The 21,228-nt window shown below is 43.1% G+C and overlaps 1 protein-coding gene across 1 annotated transcript; it reads left to right on the plus strand.

The window, feature by feature from the left end:
• Positions 1 to 17,274: 17,274 nt before the first annotated feature.
• MAF (MAF bZIP transcription factor) lies at positions 17,275 to 18,449 on the plus strand (the record flags this gene model as incomplete). The annotated part of the gene is made up of 1 exon (XM_041458745.1): positions 17,275 to 18,449. A coding segment is annotated over exon 1 (549 nt), but the record flags the coding sequence as incomplete, so codon positions are not given.
• Positions 18,450 to 21,228: the final 2,779 nt, after the last annotated feature.

Raw genomic sequence — 21,228 nt, forward strand, 5'->3', positions numbered from 1 at the left:
TTAAACAAAAAGTAATTAGAGCTCATCTGTGCTGCAGTAATGTGAACCCTCTGCCTTCCTCCTTCCTGCATGCAGCGTAAAATGAAGGTACTCCTCAAATCTGGCCTCTATGTGATACATTCCAGATGTCTGGGCTAAAAAACGTAGCTCAACACTGCAGAGCTGCACTCCTGAAATGGTGGGGTGTCCTTTCCAAGAGCATGCAGGAAACAGGGCTGTGGGAAACCTCCCTGTTCACAGCACTGGACAGAGCTCGGCACAGCTGGGAGAGGAGGCAGCACGTGGGAAGGGGAGGTGCAGGGCTGGATATTTCATGAAACGTGGTTGGGGTGAGGAAAGACAAACTCTTACAGAGACTGGTGGAGCTGTGCCTCCCTGAGGGCTTTGGCTAGCTGCTGAAACACAAATGAACCTTTCAATCTGCCTCTAGTGATCCCAAATGGTGAAATGAGTGGGTACCACCACGCACCACCAGCACTGTCTGTGCATTGCTGTTGTGGTCCCTTGGTTCCAGGAGGAAACTCTTGCTGGGTGTTCTGCTGGTCTGGCTGCTGCTCCGATCTGCCCACGGGCTGTGCAGACCCTCCAGGAGAATGCTGCACCCTCCACTGACCAGGAAAAGGCAGGAAGGGAACCTCTCAAGGACAGTACTGGGTTGTTCAACAAGAGATTATTCATCTCTCCTCTTCTTTAACGCTGTGCCACTTTCCAATCACCCGCTCTTACTACGGTGAGACTTCCTGTTGTAGGTCAGGTGTTTAAAAAATTTATTTAAATATTCCCTAATGCTTGAAAATATCCCAACTACCTGGTTGCTCACCTTGAATACTGCACATGCTTCTTCAAAGGCTCCTGGGATGAGCGTGTCTCTGTCCAGCAGTGCTGTACAGCCGCAGACACCGTGTCCTTCCTGCTCCTCTTCTCACACCACCCTGCCTCTGCAAACTTGCACTGACACTCTTTTGCCTTTCGGAAAATGTTGACATCTTGATGTCTTCTCCATAGACTCACCCTGACACAGTGTTAGGGACTATGTGATGACACCGCAGCCCACGTTAGTGAATGGTGAAATAGCCCTGTCACAAACTATATCGTGGAATATCAAAACTGTTTAAAAATGTAGTTTTCTAGGAAAAAAAAAAAGGAAATAAATCCCAAGGGCCTTAAGCTTACCTTGAGGACTGCTATGCTCAGTTAGATAAATATATTGATGCTTAAGTAAAGCATTTTAACCTATGACAAATATAAATGGTATATATATATATAATATATATATATATATATATGTATACAATGACTACAAGTTATCAAAATTCTCAGTACCTAGGAATGATGTTCACGACTTGTGGGCACACCTCATGATATTTTTCCAATACAGGTGCTTTGGAACTCTGGCTGGACTGATACTTGACAATAAATGTTTTGCTTTTTCTTTATATAAAACACAATGACAAAACTTGAACTACCACAGTCTGGGATTTAATTTTCAGTCATGAATACTCTTTATTACAAATACAGAATCAACTATTATTCCTTTTGGAAATGGTGGCATAAATTACTCCAGAGCACTTACTTAATTTCTTCTGAAATTGACTCTAATACATAGTATTAATTTCTGCTGAAAATTACTTTGAGGCTTGACAGGGCTCTGTCAGAGTTTATCAGTGAAGGCCTCACTATGTGTGGCAACAGTTGGTTTCTCTGTTTCTTTTGACATTTATGAGAATCTGAAATAGGTCAGGTGAAGATGAACGAAATTGCCCAGGTTTTACTCCTTTGCTACTCTTTTTAACCATTGAAGACTGCAACCAGTGCAGCATAAGACTAAGAAAATAACAGCTTTAAAATAGGTGCAGCTGTTACAAAGAATTTTTTTCTGTTAATATTTGGGATAGTCATTATATCTGGGATGAGATAACTTGGACAAATCAACAAGTTAAGATAAATAGTTTTGATTTCTTTGTTTGTTTATGGAAAAAACACACATTTGCTTAAGAATGTTGGAGAGGTGATTTTGTCTCTTGATCCAAAAAGTGATTAATAGTAGGGCAGGCAGACATACAGTTGGAATTTGACCACACAGGACAGAGTTCATGAGACAAATTCAACCCTGCTTTAAATATTACATGCTCTAATGAGCCTCAGTATTTAGTTATTTTCTTAAATGTCTGCCTTGCAGACACCTCAGATCTGGAGTCGGAACATCCAGCTGTGCTCTTGCTGCTTCTCACAACACACTGTAATTAGAACGTGCTGATAACTCGGTTGATGCATGAGAGATAAAAATCCATTCTACCTCATGCTGGTGGTAAAAACGTGGTTTCATCAGGAAAGAGAGCAAATATGAATTAAAAACACACTGAAGACAACAGTATCATTTTCACCAACACACTCTGACATCACCGACAGCGGCGTGTGTTGAACTCTGCTGCTTTATCCCTGGCATGGCATTGATCTCAGCCATGAGTCAGGACTCAGTGGTACCAGACACTGCAGAGAATAAAAAATAAAATATTCACAGGCCTGGAAAGAAACCCTCACGTCACCATCTACCCAGTGGCTCCTGCAGCAGAGCAATTCGTGAGGAGCTCCTGCTGCTCCAGCCAAGCCCTAATGGAGCTAATTTTTCTCCTGCATCCTGGGATAAACTTGTCACACAGCTTTGTTTTTATGAGTAGGGGACATGACATCTAGTCAGGTTTTCCATGCTAAGAATTTCATGTTACATATTGTTAAAGATGACTGAAATAGGTTATGTACACATCAAAATGAGTGAACTTTTACCTTTCCTATTGCAAGTTATCCGTGACATCCTTGGAAATCATTGACTTCTCAGCTATTGACATTGGTGGGGGAAGGGGAAAAGGTTCATCTTGCAAGAAATGCTGACTCAGAGATTTCTCAAGAAAATCTACTTTCTTAGCTGAAGAAGGAAGATTCATTCTTTGCTCATCTTGGTGAAATCTAATTGTGATATTTATATTCTGTATTAATTCGATTCAGTAAAGATTTCCAACATAGGCAAAGAAGCCAATCGTAATAATTTGTTCTGAAGCTTTTATTACTACTGTGTTTTGAATGCAGGTATTAAAACAGCAGTGGAGCAGCAGATGCTATCCCTTGCATATTGTTAAAGATGCTACCTATGCAATTCCTAAAAGCATGAGCCCTTCTAATGGGAGGAAGCAGCAAAACACCCATTGACTTCAGCTGGTTATAGATTTCATCAAGTAAATATGGGGCAGTGCTACTTGCTGGGGAACAAAGTCATTTGCAAGGAATAGTTTACAGTAGCTTTTGCTTCTCCTTTGTACTTTTTATTTTACAAAACAGAGTTGAATTCCATATATAAAAGTGACTGCTTTGCATTAAAAATAAGTTTTCCTTTCAAGTTGAACAAGCCTGCTTAAAAAGAAGAGACATTTGGTACCAGTAGCTGTGATTTAGCGAATATTTTTTTTCTACTTTTTCAAGTACTCATTACAATTCCTACTTATTTTATAGCAATATCACACAATAAACATTTCTTTTCTGATTAAGGGATTGAAGGAGAACTGAATTATAAACAGTATTAATATAAGAGGGAATTTCTATCCTGTGCTCTGTAGGCCTGAGTTTATATGACCTTAAACAATCAGTCTGAAGAAGTGACATCAGCTGCTGTACACATTCCACATTACTGAGGAATTAAATTAAGCAGCTTTAATATCTGTGAAATGGCACAGGCCTGAAAGAGAATCGTTCCAATTTATGGACTTTGTATCTGATTTACTAGAGCATGTCTAGCAATTTTAGAGCCACCAATTGCTTTAAGACCACCTCCAAAGTGTTTTTATCACTTACAGTAAATGTGCTAACATAATGTTTTAATTAAACATTTAAAGTGCATCAAACAAATTTATTGATGCTGCCAGAAAAAAAAAAAACCAAAAAAAAACAACAACGGAAATAAGAAGAAGAAATTCTGCTATTTGCAAAATAAACCAATCTCCACACTGTTTTGTGACCCTGGCAAGATTGGTCTTAAACATTTCAGCTAGCATCTATAAATTAACAAAAAGATTCCCCTCCCCTCCTGTTCCCTCACTTTCCCTCCCCAACCTCCAAATCACACTTTGTGCATAAAAACGTGGTAAGAGCTTTTTGAAAGCTATTCAGCTATAATATCAAATGGTTGTGAACACTGCATTTATTTTTTCTCCTTGAACATAGGCCTGATATTGAAAAGATATAAAAGTCCCAGCAGCACTTTATATTGATGTTGGCATTAAAAATGCTTTTTCTGTTAGTGATAGAGGAGTTCCCCCTTAAAAAAATAAAAGCCAATACCAGGCCTATCAAAACTTTATCATCCTGTTACCACTTTGGCACTGTATTAAAATATTCACAACTGAAGCTTGTTTTCATTAAAAATCCTTTTCCATCCTGCACAGGGGATCACAGTCCTGACACAGATCCAGAATTCCTCTAACCCTTTAAAAAGGAGAAAAGCAAGCATTGCGTTGACATCACCTGGAAAAAAAAAAAAAACCCAAAAAAAAACAACAAAAAAAAAAAAAAAAAAAAAAAAAACCCCACATTCAGATTAGGTCCCAGTTTGCTCCCAGCTGAGCACTTGCAGAGATGATGTGTGGTGGCAGGGGCAGCCGTGGCTTCTCCTCACCACCTCCTGCAGCTCTGCCCCTCTCCTGCCAGGAAGGTGCACCTCTGGCACTGTGGCACAGCAGCTCAGGGCAAAGAGGCTTTTTTGCACTGGGCTAAATTGTGATTTATGCTTCATGGCACCAAAACTACGGGCATGTTATTTGTGTAACATAACACAGCTTAGGTTTTCCTAGCAAGGGGAAGAGTGTTTTGTCTTCCTGAGTAGGCATTCATTTTGGAGACAGATAATCATGGCAGGTTTGCTTTCCTACATGTCTTTTCTTACATGCATCTGTCGTTGTGTATGAGAGAACAGCTAAATACAGTGGGTCATAATATGAATGGAAAGCATCTTTCCAAAGAGACTCAAGGATTCTGGTGCCTGGAGAAGGGATTCTAAGAAATTCTTGTTGAGGTCAGTACTGCTGCTAACAAGCTGATATACAAATGTAGAGTACATTTCATGTATATTATTATATTATACTATTCTATATTACATATCATCTGCAATTCAATTTGCTCTATTTGTTCAAACATGGTAACTATAAACATCGTGTGGTTGGAAAGGAAATGAGCAAGGAACCTTTGGAGCTGCCAGGAAACAAAAGTCAAGGCAAAACGCCATGGGCAGAGCTGAGAACTGGCTGTTCCTGGGACACTAATCTTACCTTTGTTAAGAAAAAAGAGTAAGAAAAAAAATGGAAAAAAAAAAGATGAGTTCATTATATGGGATCAGAACCCTCATTTCTGGGCATCATTCAATCATGGGTTGCATGAAAGCTGTCCTGTCATCTGCCATGATGCAGGATAATCCTTTCAGTGTGGTAATTCAGCGATGCGAGAACCACCGCTAACCCTTCGTCCTTTGTGCTCTTTTGTCACGTCCTGAGTCACCCCAGCTTTGCTTCACTGCACCTCAGAAGACAAATCTACTGCAGGCTCATGGTAGCTGTGGCTCATGGTTGCCTTGTGGTCCACATCTATTTTTGTATCTGTTGTCTCCTGCTTTATATTTAGCTCTTTGGGCATTCTAGAATTTAGCATAATGGAGCCCAATCAATGATGTGAGCCACTGAGCAGCGACACAGTGTGACTATGAAGAAATAATAATTGTGGCTTTCAGCATCAAGGTGGAGATATTTTTCTAGAGAAAAGAAATAAAGACCTCAGAAGAAGGGTGCAGCATTTCTCTTCATATCACTTCATCGTGCATGATTTACCATTGTGTTCTAGGGGACTGATTTTCAAAAAGAATGAATTTTGCATTAAATTCTGAGTATGGTTGCTGCAGAAGATATGATATTTGCCTATTCAGATGATGAGCTGGATGCATAAGTGATCACATCAATGGGTAATATGCACATTCAGTCATGAGAAAAAATTTGCATGCCCTTTAAAGGCCTAAAAGTTGAACATCTGGCCTTTTCTGTGGTACCTCAATTTTTTATCAATGTCTTCCTTTCTTTGAAAGGTTTATTCCTAAAACAGTCAGATCCTCACAGGCTTGATACAACATTCACTGCACCCTGTTCCCAAATGAGCCAGGCTCAGCTGTGGTGAGAATAGCTCTAACTGTTGTGCATTACAGAGGTGGTGTTTACCACAAAGTCTTTGAATTGCACATGACTGGACACTCGTGAGTGCTGTACTTGGGACAGTCTCTGTTCTGTCCAAATGAAAAGTTTCATTAAACTTCTGTAGCACGTGCTTTTGGTAGAGTTGACAGCCAAAGGGAATCAGATGGCAACTTTTTCCTCCTCACCAGCTCTTGTGTTTTCCAGAAATAAATAGTTAATTGTCAGTATGAACTATGAGGAAAGAACACCTAAAATGAGATAAAACTAAGTACCAGGTACTGTTCATTTCCTCTCAGTTTTTTTCTGCTCTCCTATCTGATGCCCCATCCCTGAGCTTTCTGCTGGGTTTTCTGGTGAGACCAATAGCTTCAATTTTCCTGGATAATGTATATTTTTCCCATATTTTTTACTAATTTGGACACATGGTGATGTAAACTGCTTCTGACCAGAAAGTCTGACGTACCAAGGACTTTCCTTGTCTGTTTTGTTCCTACCTGGCTGGTGAGGCTGAAGAGCATTGATATGCTATGGGTGTTCCCTCCTCAGAGCAAGCCTCACATATCTCATCTTCATTTCTGTAATTTTGCCCTTGCCCCAACCACTCCAAGCCTCTAAAGATGTTTGGAGTTGGGCTGTGAAGCTATGAGTCACAGCAATATTTTCACACATCCCAGTATATTAGTTAGGGGACTTGTGAAACAGAGGAAGGACAGAGTGTTATTAGTTGAAATTCCCAAATGAAGGGCCAAACATTGAAAAACTTCCCCTGTTTTTATCCAGCCTCAGACGAGGCAAAATTTTTATGTAGCATCAATAAAGAGTTACCTGCTAAGTAATGAAAGAGGGCTTTCTGCTACATTCTATTCATCAGACTCTCAGTCTGGGTGGCAATGCTGGGGCTCACAGCTTTCAGGTGCCTGGCCTGGGTTTTGCAGGACTAATATCCAGAATATTTAACCTCATTTTTATGCTTCAAATTGTGAAGATAAGGAAGCCCAGCTTCTACCCTTGGCAGCTGCCATCACAGTCCAAAATAAAGGAGGATGGCCCTCTCCAAACCTGGCTATTGTTAAAGCAGGTGACAGAGAAGACAACGAGGGGGTTTATGCATCATTCTCGCTTAGGCAGACTTTGCATGCTTGTACTTCTGACCCCAAGATCAACTTGCAGACAGTGATGTATGCAAAGTTCAGTTGTCTTTCAGAGAAGCCACCAGAAGCCTAAAACTGAACTTTTTTTTTTTTTTTTTCCATGAGGAAATCCCGTAGCAGCCCTCCTCTGCTCAGATAACTGCAGCTTTGCAGCACCTTTGCTGTGAACAGGCATCAGAGGAATTCTTGCTGGTGCTTGGCCAGCAGGCAGAATGAAACTTCAATGAAAACAGGAAAATCAAAAAGAGGGGTCTGGGAAGGAAAGGACAGACACTTGGGAACAGCCACCTCCACTGAGCTGACAACAGCTTGCCCAGCTGAGGCTTGGAGTGAAGTGTTTACTCATCTGCCTTAGCCCTGGAAAATGAAAAGGAGGTTAAAAATTAATCTGTGCAGCTGGCAACTGCTGGAGTGGGTTGACATGGTGGTGAAAATTTTTTCTAATACCAGGAATGCTATGTAGCAGCAGAGTGAGCAGGCATCAGGGTTCACATGTGGTAGCTTGACCCGTGCAATACAAGGCACTACATGACCTTTGTGGAGTGAAGTGCCCATTTTTGTACTGACCTGTTTAATTTTGGTGATACAAAGGTGTGGGTATCCCGATTCTTCTGAGATAGTGCCCACCCAGCTACCACTAGCTTTTCATTCCCAGCTGTACTTGCAGAATAATGTGGCACAATGGATACCTTTCCTTTAAATTTGAAAGGCTAGGTTTACTAATGGCAGGCTCTTTGAGTCATCTGGAAAACTGCAGAAACCTTATGGTATATCACCTGTTTATTAGTGGCTCCTAGAGCTTGATTTTGGATCATATCTTGCAAAAGGACTTTGCCAGGTACTGCTGGAATCATCTTTAGGCTGAACCTTGAATTTCAGGCGGATAAAAAAATGAATCCCTGTTAGAAGAGACTGCAGGGGATGGAATCTAAACCTGCTGGGCCTAAACTAACACCAGAAAGTGCTAGCCTGCCACTGCAAGAGGCCAGTCTCTAAGTAGTTTGGTAGTTACCTTAACAGCTATAAAAGGTGTAAATCTGTAGAGAGGAGAGAAAGAATAAAGAGAGAAACTGCCCTACCTGTCTCCTGCTCCACAGGGAATAACACAAGCTACATTCACAGTAACTGATCCTAGTAACTGCTCTAAATGGAGAGGAAAAAGCTGTGGCTGAAATGTCTGTACAAATTACAGGGAGACAAGTCTGTATCTCCAACTCTCTCTCGAATTCTTCTGCTGCACCACTGCTAAAGAACTTTAAGCCCCTTGGTATGACATAGTAAATATGCAACTAAAAACTTCAGGCATAGGAAGACCTCTTCAGCAGCACCACGAGGTTATTACTGTCTCCCAGAGCAATATGTGCAGTGCTGCGTGATAGGTGCGTATTGCCTTAAAAAAACATATCAGACTTTACATTCAGGAGAGGCAAGAGACCACCTTCTTTGTGTTATGAATACAGGTAGTTGTAGAAATGTGCTCACACCCTGAGCAGATGGTTCCTGGGGCTCAGGGAATAGTTTTTTGCTTTTCACAAGCCAAGCTGGTCTTCGCAGCAGAGGAGAATAAAGCTGAAACATTTCAGATATTCCGAGCATATCACGTGTGGCCATTAGGGCAGGATTAAACAAACATAATTAGAGAAAGTCCTTCTGAAAGATGGTTCTGCTAAAGGATTCGACTGCACACCTATTCTGCGCCCTGCTTGAAGTCCTAATGCTGCTCCACTGCTAGGAGCAAATGCCTTTTGAAGGCAGCTCAGAGCCACCGAGCAGTCGCTTAGCTTTATAGTTTGCTAGCTGCATGTCATCTTTGAAGGCTGGGAAATTGCAGAGGCAGTACCGTGATTCCCAGCCGAGTGAAGCAGACACTTGACACATTTCATCCCTTGCAATTAAGGGAGAAAAGCAGAATCAGGGGAAAATTGAAGCAGCATTTTAGCAATAGACCACTCCCTTATCAAGATGAACTACAAGCATAGATATATGCAGGATGGATGCTAAGCACAGACAGTAATAAATGCATATGAACTTTGCATTAGAAAGCCTCACACTTAGAAGACTTCTTTTATTGCTCTTACTCATTTACACACATCCTTCTAAAGCGAGGAAGCTCAAACATAATCAAACCCTGTGTGCAAATTACCAAGTCAAATGCTGTTGTTCTGTTCTGTTGTCTTTTAATAACAGAGCGCAAACTTCCCAGTGCAAAAATACAATCTTGTGATAAAATGACTAATACATGACTAAAGCCAGTTTCCATTGTGCAGGCATAGCTCTGGGGATCATTTGTTTTTCATGGTAGATCCCTCAGACAGTGAATTCCTCTGGTGGTTGGGATTATATTAATGACCAAGACTGTTAGTCACCTCAAGGGAGCTGAAATAGGATGCCACTCTGGTTGCCATTATTAATTCCAACTGCAGGTGTGAAAATTAATTTCATGGGTATTTTTATCATTTCCTTTTAGTTAAGGATTAGAGTTTCCGAATGACCCAGACTCCGGATGGAGACAAATCTGAACCAGGTCTGCCCAGCACTCCTGTAACAGTGGACCAATTCTGATGGTGTAGGAGGGAAAAAAAATGGGGTATGAGGCTTTCCATCCCTTGCTTGAAGACAATTAATGGCACTGAAAGATATCAGATGTCATAATGACATACACTTCTTTGCACCAAGACTCTGTAAAGCAATCCAGTAAATTGCAGGTTGTTTTCATTTCTGTGAAAGAATAACACATTTGCCAATCGTGGGATAAAAAAAAAAAAAAAAAAAAAAAAAAAAAAAAAAAAAAAAAAAGTTAAATATATCAAACCAAATCAAATGTAGCTGATTAGAAAGCTACAGTTTCCATTTGCTGGCACGGGTACTGTTTTCACATAGAGTTTCTGACAGATGCTGCTATATCTCCATAGTCAAGACAGCTCCAGCAGCCAAGCTCCTGCCTGGCGTCCTTAACCATAGGTGGAGTTGGGCTGTTGGATTTGGGGAATGGGAGGGGAATGGCTGGGAGGCGAGCTGGCTCACCTTGGCTGGAGAGGGCAGGAGCTGGAGTCAGCTGGATCTGTTAAGGAGAGACAGACGGGGAAGGAGGAACCCCCCCCCACTTCTCCCCCTCCCCATGATTAAACCTCAACTCCTGCCAGTTCAGCTGGCAAAGGTGTTGGCTCCAAAGCTGTCCTGTATTCACCGACACCTCCTCCTGCCAGAGCCCCGTGAGTAATGCTCAGAAGATAAGCAGGTTAGGCCAGATTCAGTCAGATAATTAAGGCTTGGAGGCAATGTAAGATCCTTAGGTGCTCTTACATGCATACTGCTCATCCGGGGTTTGGATTTATAACTCATAACCACCTTCCATCCGACAGCTCTCCTCATGTCTGGGGTGTCTTTGCCGTGCAGGCAAGCGCTGTGCCTGCCCCAGGGATGGACAGACAGACAGACAGAGAAGCCGCGCTCGGAGCTCCCTCCCCGTCTGTGGCGCAGCCCTCCATCCCTCTCGAGGTATCTCTTCTGATTGCTGCCATGCGAGGTTTTCCCGGCCCCATCCCCGGCCCGCTGCCCCTCCCGGAGCCGTTCCCACCGCTCCATCCCAGCGCACCGCGGGGAGAAGCTGCCGCTCGGAATTGGCTTCGCGCTCCCCTCCCTCCCTCCCTGCGCCGGGTGACCCTCCCCGCCCGGAGCTGCCAGAGCCGCGGGGCTCGACGCCAGCCCTCCTCTGCTATAATGAACCTTTTTAGGTCATGCAAGCCAAGATCCTTGTGTTGCTAAAGACCCCATCAGTTACTTGAAGCAGTTATCGTATTTTACTGTTTACAGGGAGTAAGTCCAGAGCATGGCGCTCAGCCCATCGCATGCAGCACAGTTTATCACCAAAAATTAATGAGTTTGTGCCATCCCGCACTTCAAGACATTAAATCATGGATTTGTTTAAAATTTACTGAAGTTCACAACTTTTAATAAAGGCCATCTCAACCTTCACAGTTACACGTCAAAACATCACGTCAGAATCATGCCCTCCTCACCGTTTACTGACGGCTGACTCCAAGGAAGAGATAGCATATAAAATTCACTTATTTTTTCATGCTGCCACTGCAACCATTCTTACTGTTGAAACAACTTAATGCAGAGCAGAAGGGAAAAAAGCAGCAATAATTTTTCTGAGCTAAAATAGATACAAATGAAGTGTGCATATTGCAGGACATCATCAGGATAGCTCAGACACATAACATTAATGCAATCATTTTATTCCCTCCCCTTAAGTAATGCTAGTTTTCTGTTTCTCTAGAGTTTTCAGTTTTATTTGTACAAGAATTTTTACCAAATTCTCCATTTACCCACTTCAGCTAATTTCAGAGAAAACACCACACTGTATAGCTGAACATGATCACCCAGGTTATAAATGACAAATTCCACCACAAAGCTGTATAAAAATCTTTATTGCAACTTAAGCCTTTATTTCTTTTAAATGAATAGATTTTTTTTTTTTTTTTTTTTAGTATCAAAATGTCTTCAGTGATTTTTACATTTAGGCGAAGGCTGTTCAAGAAAATTAGTAAAGTAGGACATGCATCAGGGAACAAGCACAGTGCAAATCTGGTGATGCCAACCTTTAGCCATGTCTCAGAGTCATTTGCAGCTTTTCGGTCTCACCTCTGTGCTGTGCTCCTTTCAGAGAGAGAAATTGCCTCTACATCATACAACGTTATTTGCAATATTTCTAGCATTTTATGAACGTTATAAATGAGAAATGAAAATATCCTAATTGCTAAAAAGTCATCACTTCATTTGGACTCAGAGTAGACAGCAAACTCACACACTCAGGTGTAGCATCAATGCTGCATTTTCCATATAGTGACTGTCAGGCACTTCCAGGGGAATATAAAAGAAGCAGCTGCTAAAACCTCACAATTCCTAGAGCTAAAACACAAGCCCTCTTGGATGTGACACAAAAGCAATCAAAATGTGTGTTTAAGCCTGTCTTTTCAAGCTACTTTTTTTCTAATTTAGCCACAGAAACTTTACAGACAACTGAATAGAGGTTGTGTATTCATGATCTGGGCAGAATAGCCAAACAGAAGACTGTATAAGGAAATAAATATTTTTTTCTTTTCTCACCTTCTGCAGCTTTGAAATGCAGCAAGTCTGGTGGATTCAGTAACACTAATACAAAACTGGAAAGTGAAGAGAGGAGAAGCAAGTTTCATTAAGAGGAAGAATTCTACATAAAATATACTGGAGCTGGTGGAGGAAAGGAAGAGACAGCCAAGATGTTCAGCTGCAAGTGGAGTCCAATTTGATGCTCAGCATGAGTTTAAAGGGAAGATTTTCTCAGCCTTAAAATAAAAGAGCAGTATTGGATGCGTACGGGGCAGAAAACTGTCGTCACAGAAATGGATTGTGCCGGGCTTGGGAAAAGCGAGAGTGGCAAAAGTAGCTCATTTTGCTGTGCTACATTTATAGATGTGCTCATTTGAATGCTCCCAGGAGGACCAGCTTTCTGCGTCCAGACAAAATTATACAGGCATCCCACCACGCCGCATCCCGTGCTAAAACCTCAGCATAAAGGAGCTCCACCACAGCTTTGCCTTGGGATTTTGGGGAGCAGACCTGATTTCCTGCCAGCAGATCTGCTGCTGTCTTTCATTTGTTGTAGGATCAGCCCTCTGACATAAACAAATTGCTAACATCAAGGACCTGATCCTGCTTCCACTGAAATCAATACAAGTTTTGTCATTGGTTTCAATGGGATCAAGGATTCAATCCCACCGTTTTTGAAGTCAATAGGGTTGGGGTTTTCTCTGAATAAGCAAGGTTGTGTTGATACTGCAGAATGGGCCTAAATTATATTGATTATTTGGACATAAACCCAAGCGTAAAAACAGGATTAGGGGAAAAAAGGGAAATGTATGAGAAGGTGAGTGTAGAGCAGCATCCATTTCTGGCATGCAGTGGGTCAGCAGGAGCTTGGCTGGAGCAAAGGCTGCAAGGCACAACACCAGGGAGCCAAGTCCACTGGAAAATTTTGGGGGGAAGAGAGAGAAGAAATTAATCCAAGAGATATTTTTTCATCAGCTCCTTCTAAAGCAAACCTTTGAGTCACTCATCCTTTATTAAAAATAAACAAAACATTGACAGAAGAAATTATTGTCACACATACACACACAGTAATTGGTTCTGCTTCTTCGCTGTTCCTTCTTTTCCCTCTTCTCTGATACAGGGCTGTTCTGTGTTTCTGTAACAACTACTGGCAAATCAGAATTTATTGTACATATGTTTGTGTTCCACTTAATAAAAAATATACTTATATTTTCAGATAAACTTTGTTAGTAATTCATGAGGTAAGTGACTATTTATGCTAATAAGGGAGAAATATATTCTCAAGCATAATGCATTACATAAATTTGAATGCAAAATGTTCAATTATGAAGTAAATACAGGTAATGCAAACAGTAAATTACATCCAATAAAAATATATAAAGAATGTGTCTTCAAAGAGAGAGAGGCTTTTATTTGCATCTGTGAGTTGTTTAAAGAGAAAAGAATTAATAAATACTGAATTACTCTTATGATGATTTAGCTCATAATTCAGCAATCCATAACGACTCCCAGTAATCAGACTGTTGTTTCATACCCTCCAATATAAGGCAGGACTGTTTCCTCAGCAATTTTATCCCCACCAGATTATCTCGTCTGATTCTATTAATTCTCTCCCATAAATCTGCTAACAGTGATATGTGATTTACTTACCCTGTTAACTGATCTGAAGACTGTTAAAAGGATTTATCTAGCACTGCACCTAGGAGTAGTTTATGCCTTATCACTCTGTTACCCTGCAGAAGTCTTTCTGAAATCAGTTTGGCTGGTTTCACAGTTAAATTCAGCGGACACTGTTTAGTTCCACACCATAAAATAAGACACTAAATAAACAAAAGGAGCAGTAACTGTACTTAACGTGTTGGTCTTGATACGTGAGTTTAAGTTATAAGTTATAAGAAATGACTCCGCGATACCATATAACAGGAAAGCTGCACGTTTGCTCCTGCTGGATGTGGTGTGTGGGACAGGCACACGCGCTCCAGCGGTGCAAGCTCTGCCTCTGCTGCTGGCGTGCTCCACACAGGCCGACCCCAGAGGCTCTGGAGTTAATGTTTCACGTCCCCCCTGCACGGTCTGTCAGAAAACTCTCCCACAATAAATATACATTAGTTCGGAGGCTCATGAACCGGGTCAGCAGCACACTGGGAGCGAGCAGGGCTCCACGGGTACGTCGTCGAACGGAGATGCTTGAAAACAAACCGGAGCAAGAAGCTGTGAGAGGGACAGAGTTTTCCCTCTGCCTGGCTTGGGGCAGGATTGTTACGAACAGTGCTGGGAAAAGGGAGAAGTCTCAGGGAATTGGCCTGCGATAATTGTGGAAAAACTGGAGAGTGAATAGCTCTAATTGAAATGAAAGTGTGTGATTGTTATGGAAGAAACACTGTTAATAGAGGACTGTAAATGTTTAGACACCCATTGTGAATAGCCAAATAATAAAGAAAAATACTACTAAATCGAGAATTATATACTGTAGGGAGGAGAATGTTGCTTCTGAAGGTTATCCAAAAATTGTTAATAATCTTTTTTCTCTGCTGCACTGAACAGTAGAGACATTTTGGTGCAGCAGTTCTGTGTAACAATCACACAAGAACAATATTGTACAACTAATAATTTTACTCGCTGCTCTGGTAGGTCAGAGCTTCAATTAATTTGCAGTACTTGCTTACATTGGTATCAATTAAGAGACGGTCCCCATTAGCTCACACAATTTCATACTCTTTGTCTAGAGTTCAGAGTTTACTCAGGAAATTTACTCGTTTGCAAATGTAGCACTTTGAATCTTCACATCCAAACAAACTATTTTATGGGGCTGGAGCCACATTTCTATAGCCATCTACCACACGGCCTAGGGAAATACTACAACTGTACATTCTGAAATGCAATCACCTTTTCATTTAAAAATATTAGCACACACTTTATGTCTCTCGCAGGTAAGCATGTTAAGGGGTATATAGTGCCACATTCATCTTACTCAGGAGAAAAAAAAAAAATACAGGGAATTGGCCTATCCTGGGGGAATTTATGCTGTGAGCCTGAAGTTTTGTTGATTCCAACAAAGTGAAGAAATAGGAAAGTCAGTCTGAGCAGTTAACTTGCATTAACTTTGTCATGGATTGCCATCTCTAAGATCAAGCTGCAGATGTGCACGGCTCTGTGTGTGCGGGTGTGTGGCAGGACAGTGCACAACTGTATTTTGATTTTGTTAGAAATGTTGGTAGCATTTTTTATCTTTACAGAATTGCCACTATGATAACTTCTAGATCTAGTTATCTTCCTAAATTTGCAGTATGCCCTACCCCTTTCAGCTGCCAGGAACAGTACATGCTGTATGACTTTCAGATGTTAGTACTGGCACTCACACTGATAATGGCATAGTCAGAAGATGTTATCCATTCGCAAATCCACTCGCCAAATGCTATTTCCTAAGCAGAGATTCTTTGGCTATTGCAAATGATGACTTTCACAGTCGGTGAAAAATCACCCAGAGCCCTGCCTGCACCTACAGAGTGATACCCTGAGCGGGGTTATAAATAGCAAACTCTGGGGGGGAAGGGACCGGGCTAGGGGAGAAGGGAGGATTTGAAGTACAATGTTCAAGAAGCAGGTTTAATATATGACCAAGTGTCAGAAGTCAGGTTTCTGAGAATTACTTTTCAGATAAACAACTTTATAGCACCGCACTTAATCTTACTTACTAGAGACATCTCATTTATCACGGAATTACAAGTAACTTTAATTCTATCGATATTCCCATAAAGCCCGGTCGGAAAATCGAGCTTGGCAGCCCCGGAGGCTGCGGATCTCCCCGGCCCGCGATGGGACGCGGCGGGTGCAGCCGGGGCCGGGCGGGACCGCGGCGGCTGCGGGGGCGGGCGGGACACGACGGGGGGGGCCCGTCCTGTCCCATCCTGTCCCGTCCCGTCCCGTCCCGGCGCTCGGCACTGACCTGCGGACGAGAGATGGCGCTGTCGAGGTTCGAACCGAGCCGCTCCGCCGCTCCGCTCCAGCCGCCGCCGCTCCTCGGCCCCCGGACCGGCCCCAGCCCCCTCCCGAACGGGAAGGGGGGGCTGGGGGGGAGGCGAAAGTAAATACAATTAGTTCTAAATGTATTAAATTAATTAGTCCTGGCCCGCACGCCGAGTGCGGCGGGAGGGGGTGCGGGGGGAGCGCGGGGTTTGCAAACTTGCGGGGCTCTCGCACCTCCGGGCGGGCGTGGGGGATGGAGGGATCGATGCCGCGTCCCCGTAAGAAAATAATCAATAAGTGACCGGGGCGCTGCGGGGGTGCGGAGCGATGACCCGCGGCCGGCACGGGGGAAGGGCAGCCCGCCCGTCCGCAGGTACCGCGCCGGGCACGGCGGAGCCCCGCGCTGCCTCAGCGCTGCCCGCTCCCTCCCGGGCGCTGCCGGCTCCCCCGGAGTACCGCGTCCGGCGCTCCCCTTCCCTGGTCCCGGCCGCCCGGAGCTCTCCCGCGCCCTCGGGTGCCGGGCCGAGCTCAGGGGCAGCCCAGGGCACTCCGCCGCGGGGCAGGGCGCTCTCCCGCGGGCGCGCACGGTGCGGCGGTGGCCGAGCCGAGCGGAGCCGAGCCCGGGCGCGGTGCCGGCGGCCAGGAGGGGGTTAAGCGGGCGCTGACAGTCAGCTGAGCCCTGACTGACAGCCCGCAAAGTTTCCCTGTCGCTAGACTCTTATGCTAATGAGGCCGGGCGGCGCGCGCCCATTGGCCCGGCCCCGAGCCCGTGTCCCGCCTGACGTCACGGGCGCTATAAAACTCCGCAATGCTTTAAACTCTCCTGCCGGATCAAACCTTTAAATATTTTTCATCTTCTTGCTGTAGCTTTGAGGCCGAGTTGTTTTTTTTTTTTCCTCTTTCTCTCTCTCTCTCTCTTTTTTTTTTTAAACTATTATTATTATTATTATTTTGGTTGCGATACAGACTTTGATTTTTTAATTTTTTTTTAAATTTTTGCCTTCGCTCTCTTTCCCTCCTCCCTCCCCCGATGAACCTCTCTCCTCGCTCTGCACTTTGCAGGAGAGAGCCCAGAGGAAAAGCACCATGAAGTGTTAAAAATAACAAAACAAAACAACAACAACAACAAATTTACTCGCAACAACACCAGCTAACACTTCCAGCTGCGGCTCGCGAGCTGCGAAAGAGCGAGAGGAGAGAGAGAGAAGGGAGGGAGAGAGGAGGAAAAAAAAAACCCTCTATGCAAAAGGCGAATAGCGAGAGCCCCGCGCTCTGATGCATCAGCGGAGCCTCTGCGAGGGATAACGCGGAGCGGGAGAGGAGCCGCCGGGGCGGACCGGATCGGAGGCAGAGCAGGAGAGCGGAGCGGAGCTCGCCAAAAATCAAGCTGGCTCACCCGGTGGCGACTCAGAGCAGCCCCCTCGCTCCCGGAGCGCACCCTTTCTGGAGGACTCTCGGCAGCAAAAGGATGGCATCAGAGCTGGCGATGAGCAGCTCCGACCTGCCCACCAGTCCCCTGGCCATGGAATATGTTAATGACTTCGATCTGATGAAGTTTGAAGTGAAAAAGGAGCCGGTGGAGACCGATCGCATTATCAGCCAGTGCGGCCGCCTGATCGCCGGGGGATCGCTCTCCTCCACCCCGATGAGCACGCCCTGCAGCTCCGTGCCCCCGTCCCCCAGCTTCTCGGCGCCCAGCCCCGGCTCCGGCTCCGACCAGAAGACCCACCTGGAAGACTACTACTGGATGACGGGGTACCCGCAGCAGCTCAACCCGGAGGCGCTGGGCTTCAGCCCCGAGGACGCGGTGGAGGCGCTGATCAACAGCAGCCACCACCCGCTGCCCGGCGCCTTCGATGGCTATGCTAGAGGGCAGCAGCTGGCCGCGGCCGCCGGCGGCTCCGTGCCGGCCGAGGAGATGGGCTCGGCGGCCGCCGTGGTATCGGCGGTGATCGCCGCGGCGGCGGCGCAGGGCGGCGCGCCCCACTACCACCACCACCACCACCACCCGCACCACCACCACCATCTCCTCTCCCTCCTCCTCCTCCTCTCTCTGCGTTATTGCTCTTATCTTCTCCACGGCACTCCGCGTTGGATGGACTGGGGCTGTTTCGTGTGGTGAGACTAAGGCAGAGCCACCGGCGAAAACCAACAATATCTCGGAGGAAGAAAAAGAAGAAAGAAGAAAGAAAGAAAAAGAGAAAGAAAGAAAAAAAAAGATGTTGTGGTTTTTTTTTTTTTTAATTTGAAAGATCCAACTTGCCACCAACTCAGTTCTTCATATGAAGCTTGCTCTTCTTTGAAACCTGCCATCCACATTATATATATATATATATTTTTAAGTTCATGAGGTTTTTTTTTCTTTTGAGCTTGCTGTGTCCAAAAAGTCAGATTTTTTTTTGCCATCCTGAGTTCTTCATATGAGATTTGAGCTTTGCAAAAAGAAAAATAAAATTAAAAAAATTTTAAAAACTAAACAAAACAAAAAAAATTAAAAAAAAAAAGTGAAAATTTTAGACTCCAGCTTGCTGAGTTCCATCAGTTTTTAGCGTTGTTGTGCAAAACTAGAGATATGCCTAGATCAACCTGCCAAAATCAAGCCTGCATCAGCCTTCGGTGTGTTCATGTGAGTTTTGGCCTTAATCTGCCAAACGTGAGACTTTAGTCTGCCATTAGAATCCCATACTCATCTCATGCATTACGCTTGCTATTTTGTCTTAGCAACAATGAACTGTAACTGTTTCAAAAGACTATGAAAAAGAGACATTATATTAATAAAAAACCCTGCATGCTGGTCATGTATGGTATAATTATTTTTTTTTTCTTTTGCTTGGAAATGGACCTTTGGAGACTATTATGGCATGGCATTCATCCTTTTGTTTTATTGCCTCATCACTTTTTTGGGTTGAAAGCAAAAAAGTGCAACCTTTGATCTTCCTCCTCCTCTTCCTCCCATTAAAGTTTGCATCTGCTCTAAAACTGCTTTGAGTTACTCAAAACTTCAGACTTCCTTTTAAATGCACTGAAGCATTCCCTCTCAAAAAACCTGCCAGAATGGATTTTGGTAACCTAATGTGGCAAAAAAATTTTTTTTAAAAAATCAAAAAAAAACCAAAAACACAGAAAGAACTTTGGAAAGATGTTCAAAAACAAAATTCACATCCCACTTGGGGGGGACATTGAAACCATGCTGTTGCCTAAAAACAGTCTAAAATTAATTTTAAGTGATCTGCCCCATTTTTTTTTTTCATTTTGCGTTTGGTCATTGTCAAATGTGGAATGCTCTGGGTTCCTAGTATATAATTTAATTCTAGTTTCTGTCATCTGTTAGCCCAGTTAAAATGTATGCTACAGATAAAGGAATGTTATAGATAAATTCGAAAGAGTTAGGTCTGTTTAGATGTAGATTTTTTTTTTAAAGATTGATGCACTAAATTGTTTACTGTCGTGATGTAAAGGGGGGTAGAATTTGCAACGGGACTGTTTTAAAAAGTAGTTTATGCAGCATGTGCTTGCAACTTAAATATAAGTTGGGTATATGTAGTCCTTGCTATACCACTGACTGTATTTGAAAACCAAAGTATTAAAAGGGGGAGGCACCCCTGTTTATATCTATAGGGGTATTTTACATTAAAAATGTATGGGTTGTTTTTTTTTTTTTTTCAAAATTGAAGTATTTGGGACTGAATTGCACTAAGATATAACCTGCAAGCATATAATACAAAAACAACAACAAAAAAATTACGAACCTGTTTAGAACGCTAATACAATTTATGCAGTTATAAAGATGGCATTACTGCACAGTTTTAAAATGATGCAGATTTTTTTACAGTTGTATTGTGGTGCAGAACTGGATTTTCTGTAACTTCAAAAATTCCACAGTTTTAAAGGCAATAATCAGTAAATTTTATTTTCAGGGACTGATATCCTGTCTTTTAAAAAAAAAATGGAAAGTAAATCTTACCACAATAAATATAAAAAAATCTTGTCAGTTACTTTTTCTTTTACATATTTTGCTGTGCAAAATTGTTTTATATCTTGAGTTACTAACTAACCACGTGTGATGTTCCTATGTGCTTTTCTTTCATTTTCAACTCTATGGTTATATCGAAAGAGAGAATAATCTACAATAATAAACTGCATTTTTTTGATTCCGTACTCAGTTTCTTAGTCTGTAGTTCAAAGTTCCATAACTGCGAGCGCAGTACTTCAGCGTGCTGCCTGCCGAAGGGGCGATGCTGACCCACGAGCTGGACTCAATAATGTTCAGGAGGGGAGAAGGAAAAGGATAGCTTCTTGTAAAATGGAAAATTGTCACCCGCTAGGACTCAAGTTCTCTTTCAGGTAGATGAAAAAAACGTGAGCTTTCAGGTGCTGCTTCTGACTTCTCAGTAGTGCAGTGAGGGCAGTTTCAGTGAGTCAGATCATCCCACCAAGTTCTAGGAGATCTAAAGGGGGAGGTCTGCTTAAAAACCTGATGACACAATATGGCCCTGTATTTTGATTGTTTTATGATGGAGTGAAGTGAAAGAGAAGACTTCACATCCTCTTATCATCTGATCCCAGCTAAGCATGCCTGTCTCTAGTAAGAGATGACACTGCATGAGGCTTGGCTTGTCACAGAGCCACTTAATGCTAGATTGAAAGATTTCTTACCATTTTGGTCCATACTGCCTCCTTTTTTTCTTTTCTTTACATTTTTACCCCTCTTTTTTCTTTTTTTTGGTTTTGTTTTGTCTTTTCTTTTGCTACAGGCCTTAGAAAGTCCAGAGAGATCTGAGGAGTGAAGGAAAAAA

This window comes from Pyrgilauda ruficollis, unplaced genomic scaffold (genome assembly GCF_017590135.1).
Source record: "Pyrgilauda ruficollis isolate IOZ18807 unplaced genomic scaffold, ASM1759013v1 scaffold13, whole genome shotgun sequence".
Classification (NCBI taxonomy): domain Eukaryota; kingdom Metazoa; phylum Chordata; class Aves; order Passeriformes; family Passeridae; genus Pyrgilauda; species Pyrgilauda ruficollis.